Source organism: Pteropus vampyrus, unplaced genomic scaffold (genome assembly GCF_000151845.1).
Source record: "Pteropus vampyrus isolate Shadow unplaced genomic scaffold, Pvam_2.0 Scaffold125, whole genome shotgun sequence".
In the NCBI taxonomy this organism is placed as follows: Eukaryota; Metazoa; Chordata; class Mammalia; order Chiroptera; family Pteropodidae; genus Pteropus; species Pteropus vampyrus.
The window spans coordinates 943,843-957,001 of record NW_011888906.1 but is presented as its reverse complement, the minus strand read 5'-3'; the positions used below and the strand labels follow the sequence as shown (position 1 = coordinate 957,001).

Below are 13,159 nucleotides of genomic sequence, written 5' to 3'. Positions count from 1 at the left end.
AAACAGCTTCATAACGCATACAGGACTCAGAACCAAGAAGCAAGCTTTGCTGTATAAAGCTCAATGCTGAGAGGCACACCATTTCCATATGAAGAAAAACTGGAGTGGAAGGTTCAAGCAAAGAAGTAGCCAACAAGCTTTGATGAGGCTACTGACTTTTAGCAAGACACCCCACTGAGGCTACTTTCCATACATCCCCACTAGAGCATCTGGAGCACCCAGGTGCAGGGGATATAAAGAGATGGCAAGATGTACTTTCTGTCCTAAAAGGAAGCATATCTGTGAAGCTAAATTATGAGAGGCCAGGCTGCTGCTTTAATGGAGGGATGTACAAAGTGCTACAAAAGCACCGGAGGACGGACTGTGACCCAAGTCAGCCAAGGGTACCCTTGGTTGGGGAGTGGGAAATTGTAGCAGGAAGGCTTAGGCAGTCCTCCAGTTTGGGAAGAGGTAGTTTAGCAATACTCCATGATATAAAATAAATCTGTCTTCATAGTTAATTCTTCTGCGATCTTCATAGTTAATTCTTCTGCAATTCTCCTCCAAATCTTCCAGTTTGGGAAGAGGTAGTTTAGCAATACTCCACGATATAAAATAGATCTGTCTTCATAGTTAATTCTTCTGCAATCTTCATCAACATTAACCTGATTTCTCTTTTCACTTCTATGATTCATTCTCTTAAAGACTCACTCATTTAATTTGCAAATGTGTTCTGGAAATCATTGCCTCACCTAAGTGTCCATAAATAGGAGACCAGTTATATAAATAATGGTACATGTACAGTATGAATTACTATGGAACAATTAAAAAAAACAAGGTAAGTGTCTACGGATAGATACGGAGATATTACCTCCTACTTTTGAAAACAAAGCTGGTAAATGAGTCTAAGCAACTGGGTGCATTATGGGGGGCTAGGGGGGCTGAAGGCCATCGAGTTGAATAGCCCCTCAAGGGGAAAGCTGGGAGCCTCTACTTTGTGACAAAAGCAAAGACAGCAAAGACTACAACTGTTTACAGAATGACCCACTTTGTCTAAATAAGAAAAGCTATGCATAAATTCATTGATATATGTACCCTCTTTTTCTTAAAGTGTATAGTTAATTGTTAATGATGGATTCCCTCTGAGGAGAGGGACTGACTGAAGGACTGAGAGAAGGCTCTTATATTTCATTATATATCTTTTTGTACCTTGAATTTTTCTAACTACACGTGTAGCATATTTTAATCTCACTTTTTTAAAAAGAGGGATTATCTGAGCAATGAGATTGTGTGCCATATAATTTCTTCTTTATAAACATTTTTATATTAAAAAGTACCACTCAAAAAGTGTGATTTTTAAAAAATTACTTGTCTTTTCAGTAGATGGATATATACAAACAGATGTTTAAAGACTTGTGTAAGGCTCTTCAATGTATCCTAATTATAGTGATAAGGAAGCCATCAACTTTTGGGTTTTTTACTTAAAATCCTGATTATAGACACACAACAATAACATGGTCACTAAGGCTTGCTCATCAAGATTCAACTGCATGTTTATTCTAAAAACATCGTTAAGAATTCCCAGACAGTACAGACACATGCAATGACAAAAGGGCAAACTGCAGTGAACTGAAGTCATTTTAGGTTTGCTCTGAGCCCTAATTTTAAAAGGCTCCCTAAGTTACAGTTTTCTTTATTGCACAGAAACACTGTAGGGCCGTTCTTAAATAAGGAACAGTTAAAAACAAGTCCTTCTGCTCCTAAAATGTTACTACAAATGAGTCTCTGTAAATATTTAAAAGAGTAGCATTTTCACGCTACTCTTTTAAAGCAAATCGAGAAATAAAAATCATCGTAACTTTTTTCAAAGCTCTGTTGTAAATTCAGAGTAGGAGCCCTGTTGTAAGTTCAGAGTAGGATCCCTGTTGGTTAGCTGCTTCTTCCTTTAAACTAACACTGCAGGATTCGTTTTTATACTAGGAAGGGGCTTGTTTAGCCATTTTAAACACAGCTAAGCCTCATGCTAGTCCTTTCTTTGCCTGTGCTGCACGCCACATACACCTCAAAAAGTGCTTTAACACCAGGAAATGCTGAGATTAACAATCCTCCCGTTTAGCTCATTACTGTCAAAAATGATGGTGCATTAGGGCAATTAATGCTACAGACTTCTAAAACCCATGCTTCCCTTGACAGCAAGTCCAATGTCAATGAGTGCTATTACAGGCCTTCCACACCAAACCACTGTTAATGCACTCTGACCAATGTCAAGCATCTCTCAGGAGAGTAAACAGGAACTGCTGACCCGCTCTGAGGCTCTAAGTGTGACTATTACTAAAATTACAAAGTAAAGTTGTGTAAGTGGCAGAGGTCAGAGCATGCATGCACACAAACACGCACGTATAAAGCCCTAATGAAATAAAGAGGAGGAGAGGAGATTTTGTAATGTTTACTCCATCACTGAGAAGAAAAAAGATGGCAATGGCCTCAATGGGGGCTTATTATCATTGCACGAAAAACAGCTATTAAGCCATTTCTACTATTTTGTACTTAGATAATTTTCCCAACAACCACAGAAATACTTGGACAAACACCAGATTTGATGTTAGTACAAAAAGCCAAGCTGTTACAGTAATTAAGACAGCACAGTATTGGTGTACAGATAAAAATATAGATTAATGAAATAGAATTTCAAGTCTAGAAATTAGCCCTTACATTGATGGTCAACTGATTTTTAACCAGGATGCCAAAACAATTAAACAGGGAAAAAACAGTCTTTTCAGCAACTGGTGCTGGGACAACTGGCTATCCACATGTGAAAGCAGGAAGGCAGACCGCTACCTGACACCATATACAAAAATTAACTCAAAACAGATGAGAAACCTCAACGTAAGAGCAAAAACTATAAAATTCTTATAACATAGGAGTAAATCTTCATGACTTTGGATTAGGTAATGGTTACTTTGATATAGTACTTAAAGCACAAGCATGGAAAGAAAAATAAAGAAACTGGACTTAAAATCCTTCATGCTTCAAAAGAAAACAAGAAAGGGAAAAGACAACCTACAAACTGTGAGAAAATATTTGCAAATAAGTATCTCCTAAGGGACTTGTACCCAGAATCTATAAAGAACTCTTATAACTGAAGAATATGAAAAGAAAAATAATTTAATTAGAAAAGAAAATAAGAGGTATATGTATCAGGAAGAAACAAAAAGGAAAAAAAACAAAAACATTTTTAATGGGAAAAGGATCTAAATAGATATTCCCCCAAAGAAGATATACAAATGACCAGCAAGCACATGAAAAGCAGTTCATATCATTAGCCATTAGGGGAATGCAAATCAAAGCACAATGAGATACCACTTTACACTCAGGATGGCCAGAATGAGAAAGAAAGGCATTAACACGTGTTGGTAAGGATGTAGAAAAAATGGAACCCTCATACGTTGCTAGTGAGAATGTAAAATGGTGCAGCTACTTTGAAAAACAGTTTGTCAGTTCCTCAGAAAGCTAAACATAGAGTTATCACTCAACCCAGCAATTCATAGAGTTATCACACAACTCAGCAATTCCATTCCTAGGCATATACCTAAAAGAACTGAAAACAGGTGTTCAAACAAAAACGTATACATGAATGTTCATAATAGCATTATTTACAATAATGTGAAAATATCCCAAATGTCCAACAAATGTCCAACAAATGATGAATGGATAAATAAAATATATGGTATATCCATGCAGTGGAATATAATTCGGCCATAAAAAGGAAGAAAGAGCTGATACTTGCTATAACATAAACCTTAAAAACATTATGCTAAGTAAAAGAGGCCAGACACAAAAGGCTACATATTGTATGATTCCATTTATATGAAATGTCCCAAACAGGCAAACCATGGAGACAAAAAGTAGATTAGCAGTTGCCCAGAATGGGAAGAAGATATATTCCTATAGAATAAGGAATATCTACTAGCAGACTTGGGATTGCTTTCTGTGGTGATTAAAATGTTCTGGAATAAAACAGTGGTGATGGTTGCACAACTCAGTAAATATAGTACAAATGTTGAATTGTATACTTTTAATGGATAAATATTATGGTATGTAAATTATATCCTCAATATAAGCTATTTAAAAAAAGCTGCTCTACTTTGTGTTGGGTAAAAGGCTTACCCCAGATGATCAATTACCATAGTTATAAGGGAATGTAAGAAAACATCTTTAGCTCACTCTATCCTTTTCTTCTTCTAAGTGGTCTGAGATGGAAACTAAGCACTGAAAAGATAAATCTGCTCTCCACTCACAGGGAGTTTCCAATCCAATGAAACAGCAACACATATGAGCAAAGCAATAGTAACACAATACAATAAAAACAATCATAGACAGGGTGTAAAATACTGTGTCAACAAAAATAAACTTTAAGTGGATTGAAGCCCTAAATATAAGATGAAAAAAACTTAAAACCTATTAGAAGAAAATATTGAAGAATATCTTTTTAACCTCAGCGTGGCATAGGACTTTAAAAAGAAGGCATACGAAAAAAATAAAAAGACACGAAAAGCACAAATAACCTAGGAAAAAAGACTTTGAAATTAGGTTTCGTTGACATTAACTTTTATGCATTAAAAGATGCCATAAAGCAACAGTGGGAGATCTGATGCTTATAACTAAGGATTAATATCCAGAATTTAGTATCATATATTATCAACAAAATGTCAATAACAAAAAGACTAATAAATCAAAAGAAAAACAAAAACTATAAATTCACAGAAAAAGAAATGGCCAATAAACACAAGAAAAGATGCTCATACTGTTGAATTGTACACCTGAAACTTACTGGATTTCATTAACCAATGTCACCATAATAAAAATAAATTAAAAAATAAAAATAAAAAAAAGATGTACGATTTCGCTAGTAACCAAGGAAAAAACATTAAAACAACAAGATACCATTTCATATCTGTCAAATAATCAAAAATTCATAATACCAAATATTTTTAAGATTACGAAGAGCAATTTGGCAATATCTAATAAAGCTGGAAGATGAGCATACCCTATGATCCCACAACTTTATTCCAGATAAATAAAACATGCATAGGGAAACATGTACTAAGATGTTCACAGCAGCATTGTTTGTAATAATGAAAATCTAAATGTCCACAACAGGAAAATGAATTAATAAAATCTGATTTATTCATAAAAGACAATTACTTTGATAATTATCCACATTTTTGTACATAGCTCTAGTTCTACATGTATAAATATGGCTGATGGTCATAGCCATATGATCTTTATATATGTATAAATATGGCTAATGTACATAGCTCTAGTTCTACATGTATAAATATGGCTAATGGTCAATTAATACTGAGTGAAAACAAGCAATGTGCAAAAGGATATATACAGTATAATAAACTTTGAGAATATGGAAATCAATGCACAATATATTGTTTAAAAATACATAAATGTATAGCAGAAATAAAAAAACTGCCATTGGAACAATAAACCCCAAATCTGGGGAAAGAGAAAAGAAAAAGTGTTTAAGGAATACAGAGAGCTTAAATTCAATCCATAGGAATTTTATTTATCAAAAAAAAAAAAAAGCAAATACAACAAAACATTAGAGTCTGAAGGAGATGAGTGGCAGGTAGTTACATGACGATTCATTATATTATTGTTTGTTCTTTTCCATGTATTTGAAATAGTCCATACTAAAAAATAAAATAAAGTTCTATGGAAGCACAGATGAAGGAGCAACACTTGAACTAGACCTTACAGGATGAGTAGATCAGCATCATGAGCAAGGGAGGGGAAGAGCATTTAGTTAAGGAAACAGGAGAAGTTCAAAGGCATGGCCATGTAAAGTATATCTGAGGACCAGTATGCAGTCAAGAGCAGCTGGAGCTGAAGGGATGGAGATGTACCTACACTGAACATGTGCATAGGCCATGTGAAGGACCTTCTAAGCCATGCCGAGGAGTCTAGACCTCACTCATAGGCAACAGGGAACCAAAAAAATATTTAAGCAGAGGGACAATGTGATTTTACCATTCTAATGGTGTTTATGGAAAATTAAATGAAAGAGGCAGAGATTGAAGACAGTGAAACTAGTTACAAACTACTTTATCAGTCTAGACAGAATATATACCCAAGTAAGAACACTGGGACTGAAGAACAAAGGGTTCATGCAAAGGACATTCAAAAGTGGAATCAACAGAACTTGGGACTGACCAAAAGTCAGAAGTGGAAAAAAATGGAAGAGGTTAAGAACAACTGCGACATATGGGTATGGCACTTAAACTGGATATGTTGTTAACAAGATTGCAAAGGTAGAAGGAAGAAGATGGTTCGGGCAGGGAAAAAAAAAGTTTGCCCTTAAACGTGTTCAGTTGCAAATAAGGCCCCCTAAGGAAGGAAACTAAAATCAAAAGAATCTAGATTTTAAAGGTTAAAGGTACATACTACAATAGTTTCTATCCAAATTCTGTGTTAGTGAATGGACTAGGATCAGATGTGTCATGCCCGAAAAGGTCAGACATGAGGTAGAGAAAAGGCAGAAAGGCTAGAGTTCCAGAAAGTATCTTCCTTTCTGCCAAACTTAAAATATAAGTGTGTACTCTACCTATGTTAAGTAATGCTCTACTTTTGAAAAGGTCAAACTTTCCAGCTGCCTTGTCTTTTCATTTTAAAAAAAATGAGTGTCACAGAAGCCAACCTGAGGAGCTCTCCAAAGGCCAAATCTGGAATAATATGAGCAACAAAATAAATGATAGCAATAGATCATAACCTACAGAGTAAAATAAATATCCACGAGTGTAAAGTGTTGTAAATAAATAAATAAGTGGGGGGACAGCTTTTTCTTACAGTAGAATTCCAATTAGTAAATGTAGAAGGAATAAAAAAGAGAAAATCATCTTTTGGCAAATACCATATTAATAACTGTTGTAGGCAAGATCATCAGGATATTTGTAGAGCCTCAAAGTATCACTTCATCAGATACTTAATTACAAAGCAGAAAAATAGCAACTTTACCATGGAGAAACCCAGCAGACAGCACCTTAACCAAGTGATCAAGGTGAACATCATCAGCAATGAGACACAGCGACATCACATACTTCCGAACAAGAAGCACTGACAAGGGCAGAGTGTCACTTCTGCAGTACTTTTGCAAAAAATGCATAACTTGAGGAAGCTTCAGACAAACTCAAAGTGAGGGGCATTCTACAAAGCAAGTAGCCAGTACTCTTCAAAAGTGTCCAGGTCATGAAAGACAAACTATCATAAATTTGGAGAAAGCTAAAGGGACATGACAACTAAAGGACTATGTGATCCTAGGCTGGATCCTAGGCTGGATCCTGAACCAGATGGAGAAGGGACATTAAGATAACTAGTGGAATTTGAATTAAAGTCTATGGACTAGTTAACAGTACTATATCGATATTAATTATATAATACATATTAGTTATATAATTATAATTTGGGGAAGCTGGGCAAAGTGTACATGGTAATTCTTCATACTACTTTTACAACTTAAGATTGAAATTATTTCAAAATAAAAATTTTTTTTTAATTAAAAAGTAGGTAGAAAATGACATTTGATAGTGAAGAAAAGGGGTGTCACAAACGGTATATATTTAATTATTCAGGAAAGGCATAGTACTACTCCAAGTTCTCCTGACCCAACGGAGTATATGACAATGTAGTCAAGCATATGCAGCAAAGACACAGTGGCAGAAACATTGAGAAATGATAGCTGAAAGGAGAAAGTATTATTATAAAAAGGCCAACTGCTGGAGCTGCACACGGTTCTGTAGCCTTAGGCTAGCTCTCTCATCACCAGGCACACTAACTAAACTGGTACTGTACAGGGGATCCACCCAAGCACAGGCTGAACGACCTCGAACAAGTTATTCTATCCCTTTGAGCGTCATCTATAAAATGAAGATGACTCCACCCATCTCTTGGGGTTGTTGTAAGAATAAAATAATGTATGCAAAAGCACATAGAACTGTGCTTCTATGAACTTCTGAACTTCATAGAGCTGAACTTCTACGTGCAAAAGCACATAGAACTGTGCTTCTCATGTCATAGACATTCACTAAAGCATTCATACTCATGATCCTAATTCAGAATAAGAAAAGGTTAAACCATATCTCATAGTTTAAGAAACTAGGAAAATGTGTAATTCATCTTAAACGTCTATTCAAAAAGGTTAGAATGAAAGCCACAGTGCCTAAAGGGATAAACTTCAATTAGCTGAGAAAACCACTAATGTGAAATATCTCATTCCCACAAAGCATCAGATAAATGAGGCATAACTTTCCATCCTTAAAACCACTTGGATCTTCAACACAACTAGAGTCAGCTAAACATCTGAAACACAGTTCATTATGAAAGATTATCAATTTTCTTTTGTACTTTACCCAGAGACCCTTTCTACAATGCTGTCACTTAATGTTTTTCATTGCCTAATTAGCATTAAGCACTTTTCTAAACCTATCAAGACCCACCACACAAAACATTTTAAGAATATTTCAGAATGCCTCAGTGGAATTATGGGTGATTTTTATTTTTTCTACTTCCTAAATTCTATGTAAAATAGTAATATTAAATTATAATGGTAAATGAATAATTTATAAATGAAACAAAACTCGCTACAATCAAGTTCTTGGCTAAGTCTGTCAAACAGCATTTTTCGAACCAATTCCTCTTTTAACATAGTCATGTTAATTCGGTGGTAAAGTGAAGTCGATATATCAATTAATTAATGCTGTGTACCTATTTGGTCATTTCCTTGAATATATTAACATGGCAACAGTGATGACAAGAAAAGCACTTACCTCTACACTGTTTGCAATATACCGGTTGTCACCCTCAACTTTGACAGAGAAGTCATAGTAACCACTGGAAAACTTGACATTAATGAAGTTCAGTTCAAAAATGTCCCTATTAAAAATGAGCAGGATTAGCAAGCACTCACATGAGAAAGTCATGAATATAACAAATGAGCTGCAAAGGAGGCATTCCTTGAGGTAGTTCAGGCATATACCACTTCTTCACTTTTGCTTATAATGTAGGAAAAACTTCAAAATGATCTAAAATGACCTTTTCGAGTCTACAGTCTTCTTTTCCTTTGTTTCCCCCATGGCTCCTAAAATCCCACCTTGTTGAAGCTTTCCACAATTAAATGTGAAACAGGTGAGTCTACAGGATGATCCCAATTACGTTAAAAAAAAAAAGTGAATTCTTTAACTACATGGCAGGCTCCCCAATGTCTTTTACCATTCCGCTGATTACTCTTAAAAAGGATTTTGCTTTCTCATTTCACATATTGCCTATATCTTTATAACTGTCTAAGAAATGCATTTTCTAAAACTCAAAGTTCCCGATCTCATTAACTTACTAATTTAACATTTAACAAAGCTTCACATAAAATTGACCTTTAATTTTTAAAAAATTTACATAACAATAATATGCAGCCATTAAAAATAAGATTGTAGAAGAATATTTAATCCAATAGGGGAAATGTTCATGACACATTGTTACAGATAAAGCATAATCCTAATTCAATTTTTAAAGTATATTTATATGCATAGAAAAAAGGTGACAAAGAAAAGATAGCAAAATGTTAAAACAGCGGTTATCTCTGAGTGGCAGAATTATGGGTGATTTATATTTTCTTTTTTGTGCTTTTCTGCATTTTTCCTACAATGTACAGGTATTACACATCAGTAAAAAACAAAAAATATTAAATTTAAAAGTGGCTACTTATATAACAATGACAAGATAGAGAGAACTATAAGATTTTGATACCAGTAGGTCAAATTTACCTAATGAAATTTAGATAAATTTGGTTTTATGATCTTGGTAATAGCCACATTAATCTGGGTTACACTGGCTGCGAGCTAACTTTCCAAGACAAGTATATTGGCACTTGGTAAAAATATGCTCAGGACTTACCCTACAGGGGTGAAAGAGGTCTTCTGGAGGACTGTGGCTTTGGAAGCAACAGATTTAGCATGTTCTAGTTTAACAGTGGCTTGAGTCAGAGGCTGGGACAGAACATTGGTGACCTGCAACTGGAAATAAATTTTAAAATTATCTGTAGCAACAAGGGCTAAGTGAGTACAGAATTTTGTTCTGGGGTGCTTTATCTATAGGTAGTGAGCTCTGCAGGGGAAGAAACACCTCATTTTTGGAAATCTTCACTGACTTTTGATCTACTGCCTATCAGAGATCAAATATAGGAAAATATAATTAGATTGGGAAGGGGATAGATTATAGAATATTAGAGGTGGGAAGATCTTAAAGATGACCTTGCCCAATGATCTCATTTTTCAGATAAAGAAGCTGGGTCCCAGGGACAGAGAATGACTGGCCCCAGATCACACAGTTATGTTCTCTTCTTTCTGATCCCTGTTCTTTCCACCCTACTAAAGTACCTTAAAAAAATTATTAACAAGAGAAATACTTCAGGAAGGTACGGACAATGAAAAAACTGAAGAAATATGGATAACATTAATACCTATCATTTGTTGAAAATCAACTATTTGCTAGAGAGGCCCTTTACCTATATCCTCCCATTGATCATCTGAGATAGCATAATTTCTATTTTACAGACAAAGAAACTGAGGACACGAGAGATTAAAGGACTGCCAAAGGCCACATGGCCGGTTAAGTTGCTGGTCTAGGACTCAAACCCCAGCCTATCTAGCATCAAAGCCAATATTTTTTCTGCTTTGTCTCTCTCAGCATCCTGACTCATGATGAATTATGTTAATCAGGTTATTTCTCACTCTAGTCTTTGCCGAGGGGATGTAAGTTGTAAGTAGGGGGAAAAGAGGCAATTTTGAAGTACAGGACACTTCCTCAGGAGAATATCTGTAGGGGCCACTAAAGTAGAACTGATAGAACAAATGGAACTGTCTACGTGGAACCCCAAGGTTTAGACATAAAATGCTTAAAATGTTTAGCATATCAGTGGTTTCCAAACAATAGCAACAAAAGTCTCATTTGAGATGAAATCTCTAAGCGTATTCAAGAATTGTGCATTTGCTCTGTTGCAGGAAAAAACAAAAGTCTACGCTCAGTGCTGAATGAGAGGAAGGGCTACGCTATGGAGAGACAGAAAGATACACTGTCAGCACTAGGGAAGAAGAGATCTGGTATTTATTTTGACAACTCTCAGCATCAAAATTACCTGAGAATTTAAAAAGCTGTCTTAAAATAATGTATTTAGAAAGTTTTGGTACTGAAAAATGCATTTTAGAAGACTTCTCTATACATCTGGAGTTATAAACCCAGAAATGCAATTTTCTTGCACTTAATTTATGAAAAGCCTTACTATTTAAAAGTCTTTAAGGGGAAAAAAAAGGTTTTTTTGATAGATTTGAAGGATTCTGTGACTAGTTCACCCTGTGGTCATATCACCATTTCTAGGCTACAGGAAATGAGCCTTGCTCTACATGAATGGGTATGTCCTCATGGGGTGACAATCGGCTGTGGAGCAGTCTTTAGGTTTCTGAAAGCCCTGCAATGGAAACGGCAATCAGGATGGCACAGTCGGGGCATGGGGGTCATACCCGCAGGATGAGCTGTTCCTGAGTGTAAGAAGGAGAACCCTCGGTCACAACCACAACTGGCACATGGTAGCGATTCTGGGAGAGCACAGCGGCGGCAGAGGCCACACTGAAGGCTTCTGAGAGTGAGTCAAAGTTCTTCTTGCTGAAGATCGCATTCATTAGCTGGACCACCTGATCCTGAAAGAAAAGAGAAATGTAGCTTGGGTTCCTCCTCCAACAGGAAGGTGGGAGAGTCACTCTCCCCTCCCCACCTGGCTCAAGTCATTCCTTATCTGTTTCTAGGTGTTTGTTTATATGGAAAGCATTTTAGCCATTAATCCATGTTGGTAGAGGGGGAAAAAGCAAATATTCTTCATGTAAGTATAAAACTTGGATTTGGTGGTTGTTGTTTTTTTTCCATTTTCTAGTACAAACTGAAATTTATGCACTGATTTGTCAACTATTTATTGAATGCTTACTATAGAAATACAAGATAATTCTAGATAACTACTGATATGAAAGTATATTATAAAATAATTATACCAGTAACCATTTGTTCAATATACATGCCAGGCACTGTGACAGGTGTTATACATGTATTAACACAAACCTTGACAAAGACCCTGAAAAGACTGATATTATCGATGTTTTTCAAACGAGGAAACTGAGGCTAAAGGAGGCTAAGTAACTCCTCCTAGTTATAACAGCATGACCAAAATTCACATGTAGGTCTGTTTGTCTCCAAAGTCCTTCCACAATAAAATCTGTTATTTCCTGATTCCCCTCCCCATCCCAGTTAAGCTACCTTCCCTCCCAGTCCACCTCTGAGTAGTACATTGGGGCTAAATCTGTATTTACAAGACTGAACCTTATAGCCAAAACATAGATTAGAAAGAAACTAAAATAAATCTCCATTAACAACTAATGGGCTGCTTAGAGGAGAAAACTGAAAGCAATTTTTTAAAAAAGTGGAACCTAAAAGACATTATTAAAATTCTGGAGGTTGTTTGCTTAGGAAGAAACATTTTCCACTTCAATCAGTTTTGTTTTTTAAAATCTACCATCTACAAAAGCACTCCCTTGTTCCTAACAGTGCATTCACAGTTGATGCAAAATAATTTTCTTTAATTGTACCAATTACATTTTTCCATCACTAGGCTGTTGACATGTTAAAATGGGTGACTGTTCACCAGAATGGTGTCAAAAGCAGTGACAGCGAAATTACTCCAGCCAAATACCTGGTTAGTAGAAACTTAGGAAAAAAGCAAGAAAAAGTTTAAGTTGTATGTGAAGAATATCACCAATTTATCTACTGTGTATAAGTGTCCCTAAATGATTTGTATCCTAAGACCCACACTTTAACATAAAACAAATGAAAACAGAGTATATCTCTAGACCTCCAACACTTAGGATGAAGGAAAAGACAACATAAGAATGTTAATACATGAATAAATTATTAGATCGTATCCTTTGTAGAAAATATGAAATTAATTCAAATTACCTGACAGATAATATTTTATCATTTACTTGAAGAAATTCGGCACAGAACTCATAATGCATAAAAGAAAAGTTCTAACTTGGAACCCAAATCTCTCCTCTTAAAATTAAAACAACGGCAGCTTGTA

At 35.5% G+C, this 13,159-nt stretch overlaps 1 protein-coding gene across 1 annotated transcript in view; it reads right to left on the bottom strand.

Moving 5' to 3' along the window:
- The window catches only part of RPN2 (ribophorin II), a 53,295-nt gene that overhangs the window by 16,908 nt on the left and 23,228 nt on the right, over positions 1-13,159 (bottom strand). Inside the window, 2 exon segments of the mRNA XM_023534446.1 lie at positions 8,814-8,919; positions 9,934-10,052. Of these exon segments, the coding sequence (XP_023390214.1) occupies positions 8,814-8,919; positions 9,934-10,052 (225 nt within the window).